General features: G+C 51.5%; 3 protein-coding genes across 6 annotated transcripts in view; 2 read left to right on the top strand and 1 right to left on the bottom strand.

Annotated features, from left to right (window-relative positions):
* Positions 1-20,498, bottom strand: part of CRYZL1 (crystallin zeta like 1) — a 286,566-nt gene that overhangs the window by 143,782 nt on the left and 122,286 nt on the right. Inside the window, exon 1 of one of the 2 annotated variants that reach the window (XM_054293796.1) lies at positions 1,976-1,988. The exons of the other annotated variant lie outside the window; for it this stretch is intronic. The gene's annotated coding sequence lies outside the window, so the exon portion shown is untranslated. Of the gene's footprint in view, positions 1-1,975; positions 1,989-20,498 lie in introns of those variants that run through there. 2 annotated transcript variants of the gene reach the window in all.
* DNAJC28 (DnaJ heat shock protein family (Hsp40) member C28) lies at positions 2,394-5,692 on the top strand. 3 transcript variants are annotated; one of them, XM_054293790.1, is made up of 3 exons: positions 2,394-2,639; positions 3,521-3,655; positions 4,349-5,692. In XM_054293790.1, exon 3 carries the CDS (start codon positions 4,399-4,401, stop codon positions 5,494-5,496), a length of 1,098 nt encoding a protein of 365 aa, XP_054149765.1. In that variant the 5' UTR covers positions 2,394-2,639; positions 3,521-3,655; positions 4,349-4,398; the 3' UTR covers positions 5,497-5,692. The 3 variants fall into 3 exon arrangements, with proteins under 3 accessions (XP_054149765.1, XP_054149766.1, XP_054149767.1); XM_054293791.1 differs by having other exon boundaries at positions 3,521-3,658; XM_054293792.1 differs by having other exon boundaries at positions 3,521-3,703.
* Positions 8,137-18,270, top strand: TMEM50B (transmembrane protein 50B). Its single transcript, XM_054293815.1, has 7 exons — positions 8,137-8,210; positions 12,881-13,137; positions 13,835-13,947; positions 14,483-14,550; positions 15,233-15,325; positions 16,023-16,080; positions 17,410-18,270. The coding sequence occupies exons 2-7, from the start codon at positions 13,039-13,041 to the stop codon at positions 17,453-17,455; spliced, it is 477 nt and encodes a 158-aa protein (XP_054149790.1). The 5' UTR covers positions 8,137-8,210; positions 12,881-13,038; the 3' UTR covers positions 17,456-18,270.

Here is a 20,498-nt window from a genome sequence, read left to right as displayed (position 1 = left end):
TGTGCCGATACCAGGGCAGGAGTGTGCAATGGGACACGAACCACGCGGAGTTCAGCCTCTTTGGGAGAAAGAAACGAGTGTTTGAGGCTGTTTGGGAGAGAAAACTACTCCCGATGGCACTCGTCGGTTATACATGGAACTCAAAAGCCATAACAAATACTAGAAAGCCATAATTAGAAATACATGTGGCTCAAAAGTCATAAAGAGGTAGTTAGGAGCAACATCTCTACTTACAAAAGAATTACGAAAAAAAACCACTATGCTATAAAACACTTACACAGTTTTTGTCACTTGCTGTTCTCATTCTTTTTAAACTTTCAAATTTGTTTCCTGTGCTCTTCATTATTGTGGAAACATTGAAGCAAAACTGAGCAGCATCAGGGAAACACCAACATCTGGGTCCAAAACTTCAGAATGGCTGTGCAGCTCCTGCAGGACTGCTGCGCTTCAGCCGGGCACAAAAGCCCCTCTCCTTTCCCACAAGGAGTAAAATCAGAGCTCCTCCTGATTTCCTAGGCTTGCCCTGCATCACTGATCCAGAACCTCCTCCAAGTGTGCTGAGGGAGAGGAGACAGATCAAGTGTGCTTCTGGATCATCTGTTTTGTCTCCAATTTTCCCACTCCTGAAACAGTGCCAACCTGCAGGTGTGACCACACCTGATGTCCCCCAGGCCTCTCCTCTGGGCTGGAGCCCTCCAGGGCAGCTCCACCATGGACAGTTCCTTTTCCCATTGCAGTAGTCTCCTTTGGTGTGGAAAAGAAAGAAGTGAGAATTGGAGGTCCCCTTCTCCTTGTCCATTTTCTCAATAATTTCTGTCATTTTCCAGCACAGATGGACCCAGGGAGCTGCTTCCTCCAGACAGGCAGCAGCTCCCTGGGCACTGTTTGCCTCCTTCGGGACAGTTCCCTGGAAGTGTCCTGTGCCCCTCGGCAGAGCCCTTTGTCCTCATCTGCTTCCCACTGGGAGAGCCCTTTGTCCTCATCTGCTTCCAGGGGGACATGTCTTGGACATTACAGTCTTCCCCAAAGACAGCTCTTTGTCATGTTTGCCGCCTCCTTGGCAAAGCTCATTGTTGCTGCTGTTATCCTGTTGGGACAGCTCCTCGTCACTGTCATTCTCCCCTTGGGACAGCTCTTTCCTGTGGTAGTCCTGGCCCTGGGATGCGTCCTGGTCACTCTACTTGGCCCCTGGGGAGAGCTCGGTGACATTTTGCCTTTGGACAGCTCCAAGGCACTCTTGTTATCCCCTGGGTCAGTGTCATCTGCCCTGGGCACTCCTGCTTCTTTAGTTCATCTTCCTACTATTTGTTCTCTTCCCACTGGGACATTGAAGACAGACACCTCCAGCAGGAAGGTGCATGCAGCAGTGTTCTGGAACAGGGATAACCCACAGGCAGCACAGGAACAACAACCACTTTGTGCCCTCCTGATTTCATGAAACATTTTCCTGTTGGAAAAATGAACAGGGGCAGCTCTACGTGCAACCCAGCCTGACTTCTGTCAGCCCCTGGGTTCACACACAGCAAGGAAAACCGTGAGCTGTTGAGCTGCAATGGGATGAAGAGTTTCCATTTTGGACCAGGAACTGCTGGGTATCAGCCCTCTCTTTGCAGCAATTTGTTCAGCTTGGCAGAGGTGAGACATGTCCTCACTGCTCTCACAGCAAGCACTTCAATCACAGAGTGCAGCCTTAACTGGGAGAGGTTTGTCTTTCCTCCCACTCCCTGTCTTTGCTCCCACTCCCTGCTGCCTCGATGCAGAGCTCCCCAGCCCACCTGAGCCATGACGACCATGTACAGCCCCTTCATGGCACATCTCCCGTCACAGCCCCACCATGGCACATCTCCCCTCACAGCCCCACCATGGCACATCTCCCGTCACAGCCCCACCATGGCACATCTCCCCTCACAGCCCCACCATGGCACATCTCCCGTCACAGCCCCACCATGGCACATCTCCCCTCACAGCCCCACCATGGCTCCTCTCCCCTCACAGCCCACCATGGCACATCTCCCCTCACAGCCCCACCATGGCACATCTCCCCTCACAGCCCCTCCATGACACATCTCCCCTCACAGCCCCACCATGGCTCCTCTCCCCTCACAGCCCACCATGGCACATCTCCCCTCAGCCCCACCATGGCACATCTCCACCATGGCACAGCCTCACCATGGCACATCTCCACCATGGCACATCTCCACTATGGCACATCTCCACCATGGCACAGCCTCACCATGGCACATCTCCACCATGGCACATCTCCACTATGGCACATCTTCACCATGGCACAGCCCCACCATGGCACATCTCCCCTCGCGGCTCCCTCCCCTCACGGCTGCGGCGCCGCTCGGGCGCCCCCTGGCGGAGAGCGGGGACAAGCGGGACCCTCTCCCGCCCTGCTCCCTTCCTTCTCCACTCTTTCCCCTCTCTCTCCCTCTGCCTGCCCTACTTCCCTGTCTCTCTCTCTCCCCGACCCTCCGGTCTGGCCCCTTTGTTGCCCTCCCTGCCCGCTCCTTCCCCTCTCTCTGTCCTTGAGCGCGGGGCACAGCGCGGCCCGTCCCTCCTCTTCCTGCGGCCCCTCCTCTTCCTGCGGGTCCGTTACCGGCCCGTTCCCGGGGCCGGCCGGCGGCACCAGGCAGGTGAGGCGGGGGCGGGCCGGGCTCCAGGTGCGGGACCCCCGGGCAGCAGGGAGGGAGGGAGCGGGGCTGGCTCCTGGGGGGCCCAATGCATCTCCCCTTCCCAAATTCCAGCGGCATCGCTGCGTTCATGCTGCCAGGGAATAATCATCCTTGCCCAGCCGGCCCCCTCGCGGGGTGAGGGTTCTGTATGTGGATCTTAACAACAGGTTTATTGATATCGGGGCTACCGAGTTGTGAGAAAGTCACTTTCGGAGCAATAATTGAATTTTAAAAGTGTGTTTACTGATCATTCTCTTTAAGTAGTAGTTACATGGGGTTTTATGGCGGTAGGAAAATTAGTAGCTATCTTTGCCTGCCACCCAGATGGAATGAAATCACTGGGTCATAAATAAAAGGTGTTAATGAGCTCCGTTATCACAAGCTGATGACTTAATGCCTACATGGATCAAAGCCAGCTGAAAATATCGAGGATTGATCCAGTCCCAAGTATTGTCCTTTTCCTTCTCTGGGTTAGGGCAGAAGGGCAGTTTGGTTTGTGCTGAAGACATAAATGCTGCTTATACTTTGATTAACCTTGAGGAGTTGATTTGACCTAGTTTTTTGTTTGGAGATGGAGTGAGCAAAGGAGATGTTGCCCTCTCTGTGTCTTTAGGTCCACTGATCCAGCATTTCCATAAGGATTTCCATGACTAAAGAAGAGCTGGCTGATGTGTAACTGGTGTGTCCAGTTAGTGTTATATATTTCTACTTTGATTTTACCTAAGGGCTGGCTTTGTCACCTGCTGAGGTGCTGTCCTGGCTGTGTCCCCAGATAACCCAGAATCACTGGAATTGCTGACACAGTGACATGCTCACTGCTATCGATCTGTTCTGAATTCCAGGTTTATGCCCCTGCCTGGCACCAGCGAAGGAAGTTGGCAACTGCAGGGATACAAAGGCTGACCTAGTGAATCTGTAACCTGAGTGCTGATCCAGATGTTGCTGTGCTGTGATGACCTCCTCTGCCAACGTACCAGGTTGTAGCTCTTGATCCAAGGGAATAGGAAATTGAGCTATTGCTGAATGTAGGTACAGAGGAGAAGGGAGGGATTTGTTTCAGCATTTATTGCTCAGCATCGAAGTTATTTCCAGTTTACAATGTTTGCTGAAAGGCAATAAAATAAACAGTAGAAGAATAAAGGTGATAAAAATGCTTCCAGGGAATTCTGCAGTGCAGAACAAACCTGTGTTCCTGTTGTCATACCAGGAAAAAAGTAAATTGAGAATTAATTTTCATTTACATTGTAATATTACTACTTCAATACGAATTAATTAGAAATCAAGTAAATTAATTACTTTAAGCTTAGGAAGGGCAGGGCTGGATGGGATCTTGGGAATGAGGAATTGTTCCCTGGCACAGGGTGCCCAGAGCAGTTGGGGCTGCCCCTGGATCCCTGGCAGTGCCCAAGGCCAGGCTGGACACTGGGGCTGGAGCAGCCTGGGACAGTGGGAGGTGTGCCTGCCATGGCAGGGGTGGCATTGGGTGGGCTTTTTCCAACCCAAACCATTCTGGGATTCTGTGATTTCAATAATAGTCTGTAAAAGAAAAAAATACTACTAAATTTCAGTAGGGATTTCTTTAATACACCAGGCTAAAGATAAGACTTATGCCCTGGAAGTTCTTTAAAAAAAGGATCTTTAACATGATTTTTGTCCAAATGTGTCTGTAGGTTCTTTATAATGTAGCTGCACCTGAAGAAATCCCCAGTGGCTTTGTGTCATGCTGAGTAACAACATGGGGCACTGTTTGATGGGACGGGGAGCCGTGATCCCGAGGAAACTGAAGCCATTTCTGTGCAGGATGTTGTCGGGTTACAAACCCGAAAACGACGTCAAGGACTCTTACAAGGTTCTGGAGCTGGAGGAAGGCTGTTCCCTCGACGACGTCAGGAACTCCTACCACAATCTTGCCAAAAAATACCACCCTGACAGCAGCTCCGGCATGGCCGACTCCAGGGCCTTCATACGGGTGGAGGAGGCCTACAGGGTGGTGCTCAGCGACCTGGCGGCCAAGCAGCAATCAGACTCCGGCGAGGAGGAGGAAGACCAGTTCAAGTCCAAGTCCCTGCAGCACAGGCACTACCTGAGCTTCGAGGGCGTGGGCATCGGCACGCCGAGCCAGCGGGAGAAGCAGTACATGCAGTTCCGCGTGGACCGCGCCACCGAGCAGGTGCTGGAGTACCGGCAGCAGCGCCTGGAGAGCCGCTACGCCGGCAGCGACCTCAGCAGGGCCCAGGACGTGCGGCAGAGCAAGAAGGTGAAGATCACCCAGGCCGTGGAGCGGCTGGTGGAGGACCTCATCCAGGAGTCCATGGCCAAAGGAGACTTCGACAACCTGAGCGGCAAAGGGAAGCCCTTGCAGAAGTTCTCGCACAGCCCCCACATCGACCCCATGACCCACAACCTGAACAGGATCCTCATCGACAACGGCTACCAGCCCGAGTGGATCCTGCTGCAGAAGGAGATCCGCGAGACCATCGGGCGCCTGAGGAAGAGCATCGTGGCCTCCAGGAGGAAGCTGGGGGAGCCCATGACGCTGTCGGAGCAGAAGCAGTGGGGCCGCGTTTGCGAGCAGTTCGCGGAAGACATCAGGAAGCTGAACAAGAGGGTCGACAACTTCAACCTGGTGGTGCCCATCCTGAGCAGGCAGATGGTGCATTTCAGCACCGACAAGGAGATCCTGCGAGCGCGAAAGACTTACGAGGCCGTCGCGGAGAAGGTTTCTGATCCAGGCACGAAGGAAAACGGGGGGGAAGAGGGCGAAAGGTTCGGGTGGAAGTCTGCTCTCTTGAGGTGGTTAAAACTTGCACCGAAATAATCCATGCTAATTCCTCTTGCCAAGGTTTTTGAATGCACTTTATTAATGAAATGTAGCACTAGAGAAATTTCAGGTTCGCTGGAAATGTCAAATCCACGCTGTTGCACTACTTGAAGGAAATTTGGTTGTGTGATGACCATTTGCATTATAAATAATTGAGATATTTTAAAATATTATTAAATGAAATGTGCCAGTTTGGGTTGTGGTAGAGTTAATTTTTCTCATCGTTAGTCTGGGGCTGCGTGTTGGGTTCGGGCTGGAGGCAGTGCTGACCATTCCAGGGTGGTTTTATTGCTGGGCAGGGCTTGCACAGCACCTTTTGTGCCCTCCCCACCTCCCCACCCCTGAGCAGCTGCTGGCTGGGTTAAACCACAGCAGCAACAAATCAGTTCTTCTCTTGCAGGCCATTTTCCTTCTGCTGAAATCCAAATTAATGCTTCACTTCAGCACAGTAATCACTTTTACAGGCTCTTATCACTTCAAAGGGGAAACAGAGGCATAAGAAAAACACATTAAAATGGAGTCTTGCTGTGCCCTGTTTGACCTTTGCTCTCTTATTTCAATACTTACAACTCATGAATTTTTGGCAGGTTCTCTGCATATTTTTTAAAAGTACATTCACCTGTTCAAGGGTAAATTCACTGGCTGTGAAGGGAGGGTTCTGGATGTCTTGGCTTGGAATGTGCATGTGCACAAGTGCATTTTTGTGTCTTTTACAGAGAAAGAGGTCTTGGAAATTTATTTATTGGTGAACACCCCCTGCCATGGGCAGGGACACCTTCCAGCTCTGTGTATGAATGTTTATTTCCGTAATTTATTCTTGTTTATAACAAAAACTTAATTAAAGATACTGTGAATTAAAGATACTTTTCTGAAGGTCCTTTGACATAGCACTCTCAAAAATCTCACATTTTGATTCACGTTAGGATCTGCAGTAATTGGATCAGAATTGCTGTTCAGACAAATCCAGTGGGAGATTTCAAGAGCAAATCCAATTCGTGGCACAAGGGTGAATAGAAACCAGTTTGCAAGAAATGGGACACACTTTGGCTCACAAAGAAGCCTCAGCACTTCAATACCAGAGGTGCCATAAAGGGTGAATCAGCAGAATGAGGGATTTTTATGTTCTTATTAAAACCACATGGGTTTAAATGGGGCAGGTATGACCTGACTGAGGAACTTTAAATCAGCCTTGCACCGATGCCATCAAAACCTGCCAGGCACAAAAATCCACTTCTGCAACATTTACAGTGACAATGGAAAAAATAATTTCCACTTTAATGTTCCCCAGGTGTTTAGAGGAGTTCAGTGTTTCAGGGCTTGTCTATAATTTTGTTGCTCTTGAGAGCAGTGTTTAGCCAATACCAAGGAATATCAACCACTGCACACAGAAGATCCAGGAGAGAATGGCCTTCAGAAGGAATTTTTCTGGCTGACACTGGACTGTTAATTTGAATTTGATAGATGTTGGTTTATGACTGTGAAAAAGGGTGCAGTCATTGCTGATCCCAGATCCAAAACCACGTTTATTCCCAGAACTTCCTATTTGTTGGTTTAATGGCCACATGCCTCGTGGCTTGAAAGGCTTAAGTGACATCTTAATAGGAAGACAGAAGATTGTATAGATAGATAATTTTATATATTATGAAGATACAATATTTGATATATCAATTTTTCTCAGGGTGAGGAATCTGTTTCTTGCCCAACAGGACAAGCGGGAACGGCTTGAAACTGAAAGAGGGATTTAAACAAAGTATTGAGAAGAAATTCCTTCCTTCCACTGTAGATGCTGAGGATTTCTATGTTTCAGAGCAGTAACATCTCGGGATGAAAGTGGAGATAACAGAGAAGGCCCTGAGAAGAGGGAATAAAGGAGAAGAAAGAGCAGGGCATCTTATAGAAGAAATATAAGTGATAAATCTTTATTCTTATGCCCCTCTGAGGGAGCAGGGAGTGTGGTGTCTGGGCTTGATGGAGCACAGTGTGTACATTTAAGTTAAGGTTATAAAATGAAGCAGGGGGGACTTTGAGCACAATGTGATGCTTTCAATTCCACATCCTCTAATCCTCAAAACGCTGACTTTGATCCAGTTCTCTTCTTTTCCCAGGGCTTTTATTCAACTTCTGTCTTTTGGCACTTATTTGTTTGGCTGTTTTAGATGGCCACTTATTGACATGTATGTAATCCCCATATTGCTTGTCCAGTATTGCTTGTCCTTCTAACCCAGACCATTCCGTGATTGATCCTATGAGTTAGAATTTATCCATGTTTATTATTTCCCCTTATTTTCATTAAACCAGACACAGGAGTGAGGTGTAAGAGCATTTAGGGGTGAACGTTATCTATTCCAGCATGGGAATGACAATACTGTGCTGTTCCCGTGGGGCAGCGGAGGCGGCCGGGGGTCACTCCCGGCCGTGTGGCGGCGGCGCTGGGGCTGAGGGGCCGTGAGGGGGCGGCCATGGCGGGAGGGGCTGGGGCCGTGAGGGAGGGGGCGGGGCCTGAGCCTGAGGGAAAGGCGGGAGCGCGCTGGCCCCGCCTCTTCCCGCCCCGCCCGAGCGGGCTTACGGCGTGTGGCGCCGTATTGGCCAATCACACCGCTCTGTCCTTACCCGGCCCTCGGCTGACGCGCGGCGCTCGGCTCTGATTGGGCAGAGGGCGCGTCAGTCAGGGGGCTCGGTGCCCTCAGGCGGAAGCGTCTCGCCCGGAGCGGGTACGTGCGGCCGCGCCGGGCCGGGCCGGGCGGCACCGGGACCGGGACAGGGACCGGGACCGGGATCAGGGACAGGGATAGGGAGCGGGATGGGGGGCGAGAGAGAGAGCGGCACCGCACCGGGAGGGACCCGGGGCCGCTCCCTGGGACGCCGGCGTGTCGCGGATTGTCCGGCCCTGAGGGCGCCCCGCCGGTGCTCCGCGGGGAGCGGGCTCGGTAGGGGAGGTTAACGGAGAAAATGCCGTGTTTTATCTAAATAACAATGTACCCGGCCGGCCCTAGGAACCCCTGGCGGGGCCGTAGCTCGGGCTCGGGGCTCGCCGTGCCCCGCCACGCCCCGGTGCCAGGGCGGGCACCGCGATGCGCTCGGAGCGGGCCTGAGGCAGAGCCAGCCCTGGGAATTGCGGGATCCAGATGGGTTCTGTACCCGGCCTCCTCAATTTTAAACTTTAATATCGCTCCTAAAGATCCTCTGCTGCGGGCAGTCCTGGGGCTGAGCTGCACATTGGTGCGAAGGGATAAACCATGGAATTGTTTGAGTCGGGTTTGAGGGACATTAAATCCCAGCCAGTGCCACCCGTGCCATGGCAGGGACACCTCCCACTGTCCCTAAGCTGCTCTCAGTGCCCAGCCTGGCCTGGGACACTGCCCGGGACCCGGGGCTTTGTAAGGAATTGAAATATAGTTAATATCACTTGTAAATAACTTTGCTACACAGCCTTGTTTTTGTGCAAATTAGCTTAAAATTTCCTTTCTTTGCTCTTGTCTTTCTGTAATACTTAAAAATCAGTGCTGTGGAATAGGGAGAATGAAAGTGAAAGTGCAGGAAATCACTGAAATAAGTGGGAAAACGGCAGTGGCTGTTGCAGAAATGTTCACATAAGCCCTTGATATTCTTTTCGTCCTCTGTGCATGTGGGGAAATGTGTGACCTAAAGGATATTCTGAGGAGTTGCTTGTGGAAGATGCATCTTCTTCAAGGAAAACTTGAATATCCTTTGTGTCTTTAAGTTTCTTCCCTTTTCATTTTGTATTTCCCTGTCTTTGGAAACAGGCAGTTCTGTTCTTTACTAACCCAATGATATTCCGCATTAAGGCATTTTTCTTCCTGCAGACTTTTCCTGTTTCCTTGCAACTGCTTTCAGTATTTTGTTCATCAGCTCATTTGGGGAGAGAAGAGCTGATTTTCGGGTGGAAATGTGGAGCTGCTGTTGTGTTTTCTGTCTGCACAGCAGAGCAGTGGGTTTGCTCTCCATGCTCCCCTCTGCCAGGGGTGGTTTTTCCAGCTCCAGAGTCTCCATTTGTTCCTGCAGAGGTGTTTGTGTGTGCTGGACAGGCTGAGGAATGTCCCTGCCTGCCCTTGGCACCGGGGAGGAGGCTGATGGTGGGAAGGGCGTTGAAGGACAGGAATTCCAAGGGCTGTACCTGATTTCCTGCCTGGGAGCTGTGTGGGTGGGGGAGTTTAGAGCAGGGATGAGTCCTGCACCTGGATCCAGGTGGGAAATCCCAGCTGAAGGCATCTGCCTCCCCAGAGGGTGTGTGCAGGGCTGGCAGCTGTCCCTGTGTCCCTGGGAGTGAAAATGCAGGTTATTGTGTGCTCCCTCTTTTTCTAAGGAATTATGGAGAATTACAGGTCATGGAATGTTTGGGTAGGGAGGGACCCCAAATCCCGCCCAGGGCCACCCCTGCCATGGCAGGGACACCTCTCACTGTCCCCAGTGTCCAGCCTGGCCTTGGGCACTGCCAGGGATGCAGGGGCAGCCCCAGCTGCTCTGGGCACCCTGTGCCAGGCCCTGCCCACCCTGCCGGGCAGGAAGTTGTTCCTAATGTCTAAACCTGGAATTTTTCAGTCTGAGGCCATTCCCTGTGTGCTGTCCCTGCATCCCCTGGCCATTGTCTCTCTCCAGCTTTCCTGGGGCTCCTCCAGGCCCTGCAAGGCCACCCTGAGCTCAGCCCAAAGCTTCTCCTGTGCAGGTGAGCAATGCCAGCTGTGCCAGCCTTTCCTGCCAGCAGAGCTGCTCCATCCCTCTGCCCATCCTGGAGCCTCCTCTGGGCTCTCTGCACAGCTCCAGCTCCTCCCTGCGCTGGGGCAGCTCTGCAGGTGGGGAATCACCTGAGGGGCACAGGGACACAATCCCAGTCCCATTTCCTTTCCTAGTTCTCGTTCCCCAGGACACTCTGCCCCTCTGACTGCCCTGCCCACTGTTGCCTTGTGTCCCTTTATCCCCCAGGGATGCTCTGCTGAGGTCCCTTGGGAGGATCTCTCCCCTCCCCTGTGTCAGTGCACTCCTTTTCTCTGCCATATTAAATCCAGGGTATTTTAGCTGGATTTCTTGAACACCTTGGGGGGATTTGCCAAGGTGGGATTTGCCCACCCTTTTTGTGGTGTCCCTGTGCCCAGAGCAGCTGGGGCTGCCTCTGGGTCCCTGGCAGTGCCCAAGGCCAGGCTGGACACTGGGGACAGTGGGAGGTGTCCCTGCCATGGCAGGGGTGGCACTGGGTGGGCGTGAGGTCCCTCCCAACCCAACCCATTCCATAATTCCCTGTTTCCCTGCAGCCACTGCCAGGCAAGGCCCCTCAGCCCACAGTGGGACAGCAGCAGGAGCTGGGAGGGTTCCAGTGTGGGTGGGTGAGGAGCTGGAAGGGGAAACAGGAATTGCTGCAGGACAGGAACAGACACAGCTCTGAAGAGGAAGAGAGAAAGTGGAGCCATTTAAGAGTGGAACATGAGGAAGGGCTTCAGGAGCAGCTGTAACTCAGCTGAGTGAGCTGGGAAGGGCTGGAGAATCCCTGAGGGAGCTGGGAAGGGGCTGCAGAATCCCTGAGGGAGCTGGGAAGGGGCTGCAGAATCCCTGAGGGAGCTGGGAAGGGGCTGCAGAATCCCTGAGGGAGCTGGAAGGGGCTGCAGAATCCCTGAGGAGCTGGAAGGGGCTGCAGAATCCCTGAGGAGCTGGAAGGGGCTGCAGAATCCCTGAGGAGCTGGAAGGGGCTGAGGCTGGAGCAAAGGAGGCTCAGGGGCCCTTGTGGCTCTGCACAAGGCCCTGCCAGGAGGGCACAGCCGGGGGGGTCGGGCTCTGCTGCCAGGGAACAGGGACAGGAGCAGAGGGAGCGGCCTCAGGCTGGGCCAGGGCAGGCTCAGCTGGGACAGCAGCAGCAATTTGCCCATGGAAAGGGAGCTCAGGCCTTGGCAGGGGCTGCCCGGGGAGCTTTGCAGTCCAGGGGTGGCCCTGGATGATCTCCAAGGCTTTTCCCACCCTGCTGACCCTGGAATTCTGTAGGAGCACAGCAGTTCCCTGTGGAAGCTGTGGGATGAGCAGGGATCTGACCACTGCCAGGGACAGGTGAGAGGAGAATTCCTGAGGAGAATCACCAGATGGCTGAGCCCAGATGCTGCACAAATTAAAATCACTTTGGGATTTGAAGTGGCATCACAAGTGTGGGTTTCTGGAGGACAAACCTTTGGATCGTGCTCCAGGAGGTGACCTGTGTTTGCAGCATGGACAAACTGTTTATTGATTGATTTTTATTCCACTTCTTCTCCCTGCTGTTACTAACCAGAAAATGTTCTCCAGCAGTCTGTGCTGTCACACAGTTGTGAAGGACATTTTTGTTATTCTTTACCAAATGGCTGGAAATGAATTATGGCAGGTTGGGAAATGCAGGAGTTGACAATACTAAAGCAAATTAGAATGGTGCTAAGGGCAGCTGTGAGTCAGTTAATTAACTTTGCTTTTCTCTTCCCATATTTAAGGCTCCCTGTGACCTTTTCTCTGTGCACTGAGACCTTCTTTACCCTCAGCATCAGGGTTTGATTTGCTGAGTTGGGCTCTTTTTCTCTGTGTTAAAAAGGCACTAAATATTATTATCTGTTAGATTGGAGACTGGAAATATTACAGTTTAATTGAGACTCCTTGACACGACTTATGGACCAAGTTCTGCCATAAGCTTTGGGGTTGTGTGGTGATTTTCTTTTGTAGTTCTGTGTAAGGGAGGTTGTTTTGTGAACATAGCTCAGCAGAGTTTATCATGGAATGGTTTGGGCTGGGATGGCTTTAAAACAATCTCCTTCCCTCTCCTGCTGTGGGTGGGGCAAATTCCACTGGAAGGTTCTGTATAAAACCTGAATTCTGTAAAAGCCCCCAGACTGGAACTCGTGGGAGTTGTCCAGCATCTGGAGATGTTCCTGATTGATACTGAGAGTCTGCCTAGGGCAGGGGCTGGACAGAGTTAAAGGAATAAAGTAATAAATAAATAAATAAGGAATAAATCCCTTATTGAAAGGTCTTTAAAGGATGCACCTTGGGCAGCACAAGGGCCTGGCTGTGGCTCCACCCAAGATGGACCCTCAGTCAGGAGTTTTCACACTTTTATAAGTTTTGCTCCATTTCCTTATTTGGGTTAATTACAATTACAGCTCCAGGTGATGCAGTCCCACCCTCACAGTTTGTTCTCCTCAATTCACTGTTTTTACACTTTTTGGGGCTGAAGCTGCAGTGGTGTCCTTGGTTCTGGGGCTGGAGCAGGATTGTTCTGTGTGACTGAGCTGTGAGGAGAGCTGCTGACACTTTATGTGGAGTTCAGAATTGCACACAAATGCAGTACAGAATCTGGAAAATGTGAAAGCTCAAACTGAAGGCATCAATACTGACCTCACCTTTGGCTGTGTTTCAGGCACGCAGGAACTGCTGTTGATGGAAGAGCCCAGGACAGAGTGCTGGGACAGCGGGGCAGCGACAGCCGAGCCCAGGGCAGAGTGAGCCGTGCCTGGGGCAGCGACAGCCGAGCCCAGGGCAGTGACAGCTGTCCCCAGGGCTCTGTGAGCTGAGGCCATGGCAGGGTTCCTGGACAATTTCCGCTGGCCGGAGTGCGAGTGCATCGACTGGAGCGAGCGCCGCAACGCCATCGCCTCCATCGTGGCCGGCGTGCTGGTGAGCCACAAACTGTCACACTTGGGCCTCTGGTTCTGCCACTTCTGCCTCTTAACTTCCCCAAATCCAGCCTGCTCCTTCCAGGGGTCACTGTGGGCTTGGCAGCAGCGTTGTCACAAGGCCTGTGAGCCGTTTCTGATCTCTCCCCTTGAGAGGAAATCCCTCATGGATTGCTGCAGAGTTGGATCTGTTAGAACTGCTCTGTTCTGCACCATCCCCATCTCATGTGTGTTTAGAGTCTGGATTCTTGTTCTTAAGGGGAACAAGGAACAGGGAATTTCACAGAAATTGCACAGGGAATTTCATAGAATCCCAGAAGGGTTTGGGTTGGGAGGGACCTCAAAGTTCATCCATGGGCAGGGACACCTTCCCCTGTCCCAGGCTGCTCCAGGCCCCAGTGTTCAACCTGGCCTTGGACACTGCCAGGGATCCAGGGGCAGCCACAGCAGCTCTGGGCATAAATTTATCCATACCCCACTCCTTAATGTGAACAGAAAGTGTGGCTGATTCCCAAACACTCCCCTGAACACAGCAGGGTTGGGATTTGTGCAGGCATTGCCCATCGAGCACATCTACATCCCTGTCCAGAGGAGCGGGTGCTTGTTAGGAGCCAGTGAAGGCAGTGCTGCCCAGCCCTGCCTGCTCTCCCTGGCTGCCCTGTGCCCCCAGGCTCAGCCCTGTGTGTGTCTGTGCCCAGTTTTTCACAGGCTGGTGGATCATGATCGATGCTGCCGTGGTCTATCCCAAGCCGGAGCAGCTGAACCACGCCTTCCACACCTGCGGGGTCTTCTCCACCCTGGCCTTCTTCATGTGAGTGCTGGGGACAGGGCTCACCACAGAGCCACCAGCAGCAGCCAGGCTTTGCTGGCAGCGTGGATAAATCACACAATCAGGGAATGGTGTGGGTTGGGAGGGACCTCAGGGCCCACCCAGTGCCACCCCTGCCCTGGCAGGGACACCTCCCCTGTGCCAGGCTGCTCCAGCCCCAGCGCCCAGCCTGGCCTGGGATGGAGAATGCAATAATTACCTCAATATGGAACAATTCGCTGCATTTCCCTCAGTTTTTACAAGTTTTACAGCTGTTCCTTGCCCAAAACTTCCTCAAATGGGAGGGGAAGCAATAGCCTGGCTCTTGTGGAGATGTAAATAAAAGTAACAACTTCTATTGAATCATTCAGTATTGGCAAGAAGAAGGGATGACTTGGGATTTGTGACTAGGCAGAATGCCAGGGAATTTCCCAGAATTTGTCACATCTTAAAAAAAAAAAAAAAAAAAAAAAAAAGCTGGGGTTTTACTTAGAACTCTAAATTGATTTTCTGTTGTATTTCCTTTTTTTGCCCCCAGGATAAATGCTGTATCAAATGCACAGGTGAGAGGAGACAGCTACAGCGATGGCTGCTTAGGAAGAACAGGTAAATTAACTCTACAAATCCTGCTCAGGTGATCATTTACCTGCTGGGAGTTTTTCCAGGTCCTGGTGAAAGAAGTAATCAGGAGATAAGGAGTAGGAGAGAACTTCTGTGAATGAATTTCTTTACAGAATTAACCCCTGGAGATAAGTGCTGGCTTTGTCAGAAAGGGAACTTGGTGAAATTCAGCTTCTGGATGTCTTGGCTTCCTAAACTTTCCCTGCAAATCCTGGAGAGCTGCTGGGAGAATCCAGTTCCTGCCTGGGGGTGGCTGTGGAGCAGCCATTCCCTGGGGATGTGTCACAAACATTTCCATTTCCCTTTGTCACTGCTGAGGCTGTCCCTGCACCTGCTGTCCCCTCTGCTCCCATTCACAATTCCCTTTCTATTTCCCACATGGATCCCAGCAGCCTTTTCCAAGGGATTTGTGAATTTGGAGGGATTTGCTGCCGTTTGAAGTGGCCTGTGGTGCTTTTTGTGTGTCATTCATGTTCCAGCTCAGAGAACCTCAGCACAGGAATATCCCTCCTTCCTTCCAATGACTGAGCAGGTGGATTTATCCCTGATCCTTGGGTTTAACCCTTTCCAGCTGTGCCTTTAGCGAGCTCCTGTGTGCCATCCTCCCAGAGGAGCAGCTGGGTTCTCTGTCCCTGGGGATAAAATCCACATTTCACTCTCCCTGCAGGGGCTCGGATCTGGCTCTTCATCGGCTTCATGTTGATGTTTGGATCCCTCATTGCTTCCATGTGGATTCTCTTTGGAGCATATGTCACACAGAGTAAGTCTGCCTGTTTGCTCCTCTGCAGAGTGCTGCTCTTGCCAGCTTTGGCAGGAAATCACAGGGATGGAAGCCTGGGGTCTGGGAAATCCGAGCCTCAGCATCCAGGCTGTAGTCTGAGATTGGCACTGGAATAGTGTGTTAAACCCAGCTCCCTATAGCTGGAATATGGAATATCCTGTTAACCCCAGCTCCCAGTGGCTGGAATATCCTGTTAACCCCAGCTCCCAGTAACTGGTATATGGAATATCCTGTTAAACCAGCTCCCTATAGCTGGAATATGGAATATCCTGTTAACCCCAGCTCCCAGGAACTGGTATATGGAATATCCTGTTAAACCAGCTCCCTATAGCTGGAATATGGAATATCCTGTTAACCCCAGCTCCCAGGAACTGGTATATGGAATATCCTGTTAAACCCAGCTCCCTATAGCTGGAATATGGAATATCCTGTTAAACCCAGCTCCCAGTTACTGGAATATGGAATATCCTGTTAACCCCAGCTCCCAGTAACTGGAATATGGAATATCCAGTTAAACCCAGCTCCCTATAGCTGGAATATGGAATATCCTGCTAACCCCAGCTCCCAGTGACTGGAATAGTGTGTGTTAAACCCAGCTCCCAGTAACTGGAACACCCTGTTAACCCCACCTTGCCAGAACTACAGCACTGAGTGTTTCCTCTGTTCCTCTCTGCAGACACTAATGTGTACCCTGGATTAGCAGTGTTTTTCCAGAATGCATTAATATTTTTCAGGTAAGTTACCTGGGCAGATTCCCCTCTTTCCAGGGGGACTTTGCTGCTTCCATGCATTGACATTCCAGGTTTGATTTGCCCTGGCCAGGCTCTTGGCTCCCTCCCTCTGCTCCCCTGGGTGTGCAGCTCTGGGATGTGGGTGCCCAGGGAAGCACAGAGTTCTGCATGAGGGATTGCCAGTGATTTTGGTTTTGGACAATGGCCATCACTCACCTCTGCCCTGCAATCCCTTGGCTGCCCTCCCAGCAGAGCCAGCTGGGGAAGCCCATTCCCCTTTTCCAGACTGTTTCACACCAGTGGCTCAGGTCTCTGGTGCTTGATATTCCCTGAATTTCCCTTCACTGGCTGAGCTTGCAGTTATAAAGAGTGAGAATTCATTTTTGTGAGAGCATGCTGCTGTGTTTTGTAACAGCACACTGGATTTATTTCAAATAATATTATTAAATCTATCATGTAACAGTTGAAAATCGATTTGGAGTCTCTAATAACTCCTTTTAGCTGTGGAATGCAATTAGCAGTCCATGGATTTTATTACTAAAAGGCACTGAAAGTGTTAAGCAGTGTCAGTTCCAAGATGAGTCACTGAGAGTTTCACCTCACCTCCTTTCTTCTTTCAGTTCCTGGCTGATCCTTTCCCTTCCTCCCCACACCAGGTGCTTTGCAGGGACCTGGGTGGGCTCTGGGAAATGAGGATATTGCTGCAGGAAACAGCAGCTCCTAAACCCCCTCTGGGACTGAGAAGGGAAGCTGCTGAAGGCAGATTTGTGCCTGAAGTTTTTTATTTAGAATCCCAGAAGGTTTGGGTTGGAAGGGACCTTAAATCCCATCCAGTCCCACCTGGGCAGGGGCACCTTCCCCTTATCCCAGGTGGCTCCAAACCCTGCCCAGCCTGGCCTGGGACACTCCAGCATGGGGCAGCCACAACATGTGGCATTTGGGGTCTGATTCTCTACCCCAGGCTTCACATTCCTTCTGATTTGTTCACAGAAATGGAATTGTTTAGGTTTTATCCCAGCACATCCTGCCTCGTTGAGCTGGTTCCCAGGCAGCAGAGTGAGCCTTGCTGCTCTGGACTCCTTGGATTTCACAACTCCCAGGCTTTTCCTCCAGAAGGGCCGTGAGAGTGGCTGTTTTTGTGTTTGGGCTTCAGCTGGCTCCCACAGCTCCAGCCATGCACAGGAAATCAAACATAAACACCAACCCCAAATCCTGATCTGACTAAAACTTCATGGCTGGGCTGTTGATTTGCACAGGGTAAGATTTAGGGATACTGTTCAAGTCACCCAGTGTGTGGTCTGATTTTTATTTCTTTTCTCTTTTCCCCCTCAGCACCCTGATCTACAAGTTTGGGAGGACAGAAGAGCTGTGGGGCTGAGCTCCCTTGGCCGCAGCTGCCGCGTGGTTCTCGTGTGTAGATAACTCACAGTCCCCTGTCCTTGGTTTGCTTCCCAGCCTGGTGGAACTGAGGCAATCCCAGGCTCTGTGTGAAGCCCTCCCGTGCCAGGACACCTGTGAATGTGTACATAGGACAGGATCTGTCCTCCCCAAGGGAAGGGCAGGCTGCCAGCCTTCCCTGCTCAGGCTCCAGCTTCCTCCTGCAGCTTCTGCTCCACAGCTCCACCCGTGGCCAGGCTTCTGTGAACAATAGTGAGCAACCAGGACAGAGCCAGCCCAGCCCTGCTGGGCTCAGAGCTGATTTTAAACATTTTATATTATTGTTCAGGTAAAAATAAAGTAGATTTTTGTTTTTCTTCTTTTGGTAAAAGGTTATGGGTTTTTAAGCGAATCCCTACACTCAGCAGGTTGTGCATGGCAAAGCAAAGTATTCCTGACTTGTGATGGCTCTGGCACAAAGGACATTTGCTGGCACCACAGTCCTTGGAATTAATTTCATGCTGCTCAGTGTAAGAGATACCAGTTGGTATTTAATGTATTTCCTGATATTAGAATAAAAAAACTCCAACAAACTGATGCCAGTTGTACTTGATGTGAGGAATAAATGGGTCAGAGCAGTGTCTTGCTGCTCATGCCAGTGGCACTGTCTCCAGGGGCAGCTGTCTGCCGATAAATCAGTTTTCCTGCCCTGTTCCCTCTCTGCTTACAAAGTGAGGTATGGATGGATTTATTGCTCACAGTCCAAGCTTGTAATAATTTCAAGTTTCAATAAATTCTAGGAGTGACTCACACCCAGTTTTAGGGCTGCTGTTGTCTCACTTAAAATGTATTTCTCTTACATTTTATGGCTGTTTCCATTAATGAATTATTGAGATCCAGTTTCATCTCAGTGGAGTGAAACAGAAAGTGAGGCTGAGGATGTCTGATGTCCCTGGAGTGTCCCTGCAGATCCATTTGCTGGGGTGAGTCCTTCTCACGAGGTCTCTGTGGTTTGTTCTCTGTGCTTTTTACAGCATTTGCCTCTCCCCTGGCCCCCGAGGCTTTCACAACTTGCCCACATCCAGGCTGCTGCTCAGAGGTGCCAGAGCTGAGTGGGAATGCTGGGCTGGGCTGGGCACTGTTTGTCTGGGTGGGAATTGCTCAGGGGCAGGAGCTGGGGCCAGTTTGGAGCTGCAGTATCCCCATCCCAGGGGTGCTCGCTGCTGGGAATTCCAGAATAAAAATGAACCCAGCTGCTCAAAATAGTGAATTTTGTACAGCAGCTCACCTTGGCACAGGGCCTGCACCACCCAGTAAAGCCAGGCTTTGCTCCAGGCCTGCCAGCTTTCTTGCCCAGGAGCTTTTGGGAATATTTGTTGGGTTCTTTAGGAAGTCTGGAAGGAGCCTGGGCTGGAACTGATCCCTGGAACTCCTCCCAGTGCCAGGAGCTTGTGCCTGGACTGGGAACTGGAGCAGCAAACCAGGCTGGGAGAGCTGGGGGGGCTCAGCTGGAGAGGAGAAGCTGCAGGGAGAGCTCAGAGCCCCTGGCAGGGCCTGCAGGGGCTCCAGCAGAGCTGCAGAGGGACTGGGGACAGGGATGGAGGGACAGGGAGGGCTCAGTGACAACAACCCCAGAGTCACTCCCAGTAAATGTTTTTTGTTTGTGTAAAAAGATTTACCCCCACCCTCCCTGCCACAAGCCCAGTGCAGGGTTTATTCAGGAACACCCACAGACATTCCCAGGGGGGTTTAACCTCATTTCTGCCCCTGGCTGAGTTTGGTGGCTCCTTTTTGTGAGCTTTGTTCCCAGCCCAGCCCCAGTGTGGGTGCTCAAAGCAGAGCTGGTGCTGCCCTGGCAATTCCTGCATGGGTCAGGATTTCCTGGAGCTCCCTTGGTTTATCAGTGGAATCCCAAGGACTGGATCTGTTCCCCAAGGGAGCACCTGATGCACCCTGTGTGATCCCAAGGACTGGATCTGCTCCCCAAGGGAACACCTGATGTACCCTGTGTGATCCCAAGGACTGGATCTGTTCCCCAAGGGAGCACCTGATGTACCCTGTGTGATCCCAAGGACTGGATCTGTTCCCCAAGGGAGCACCTGATGTGCCCTGTGTGATCCCAAGGATTGGATCTGTTCCCCAAGGGAACTCCTGATGTACCTGTGTGATCCCAAGGATTGGATCTGTTCTGCACCTGATGTACCCTGTGTGATCCCAAGGATTGGATCTGTTCTGCAATGGAACACCTGATGTACCCTGTGTGATCCCAAGGATTGGATCTGTTCTGCACCTGATGAACCTGTGTGATCCCAAGGATTGGATCTGTTCCCCAAGGGAACTCCTGATGAACCTGTGTGATCCCAAGGATTGGATCTGTTCTGCAATGGAACACCTGATGTACCTGTGTGATCCCAAGGATTGGATCTGTTCTGCAATGGAACACCTGATGTACCCTGTGTGATCCCAAGGATTGGATCTGTTCTGCACCTGATGTACCCTGTGTGATCCCAAGGATTGGATCTGTTCTGCAATGGAACACCTGATGTACCCTGTGTGATCCCAAGGATTGGATCTGTTCTGCACCTGATGTACCCTGTGTGATCCCAAGGACTGGATCTGTTCTGCACCTGATGAAGTTTCTGGCAGCTGCTGGCCTGGGCTGTTCTGGAAGGGCTGGGACAGTGGCACCTCAGCTCTGCCAGGGCCCTCCAACCAGGCACTTACACAAACCCCACATTTTTTATTGGTTTTTAAACAATTTATATCAAACCCATGGAAAAAAAAAAATCAAATAATCCCATTTTTTAGTACAGAAGAGGTTCACTTGTTCTTTGTGCTTTATTGGACACTCCAGACCCCACAGGGGCTGATGTGGGGTTCAACTTGGACTCTTCTGCTTTAAGGCACTAAAACCAAAACTCTCAGTCAACTTCTCTTCTTCTGGTGCTCAGCAAGAGGTTTTAGTGTCTGACAGGGGCTGATAAACGTTGGAAAAGCTCCGAATAAAATTCCTCTCAGGTCCTTTGTGGTGTGCAGGGCCCTGC

The sequence above is a fragment of the Melozone crissalis genome, unplaced genomic scaffold, assembly GCF_028551555.1.
Source record: "Melozone crissalis strain CALT ecotype California unplaced genomic scaffold, PUWL_Pcris_2 ptg000187l_1, whole genome shotgun sequence".
Taxonomy (NCBI): Eukaryota; Metazoa; Chordata; class Aves; order Passeriformes; family Passerellidae; genus Melozone; species Melozone crissalis.
This window is presented reverse-complemented; position numbering and strand designations above follow the sequence as displayed.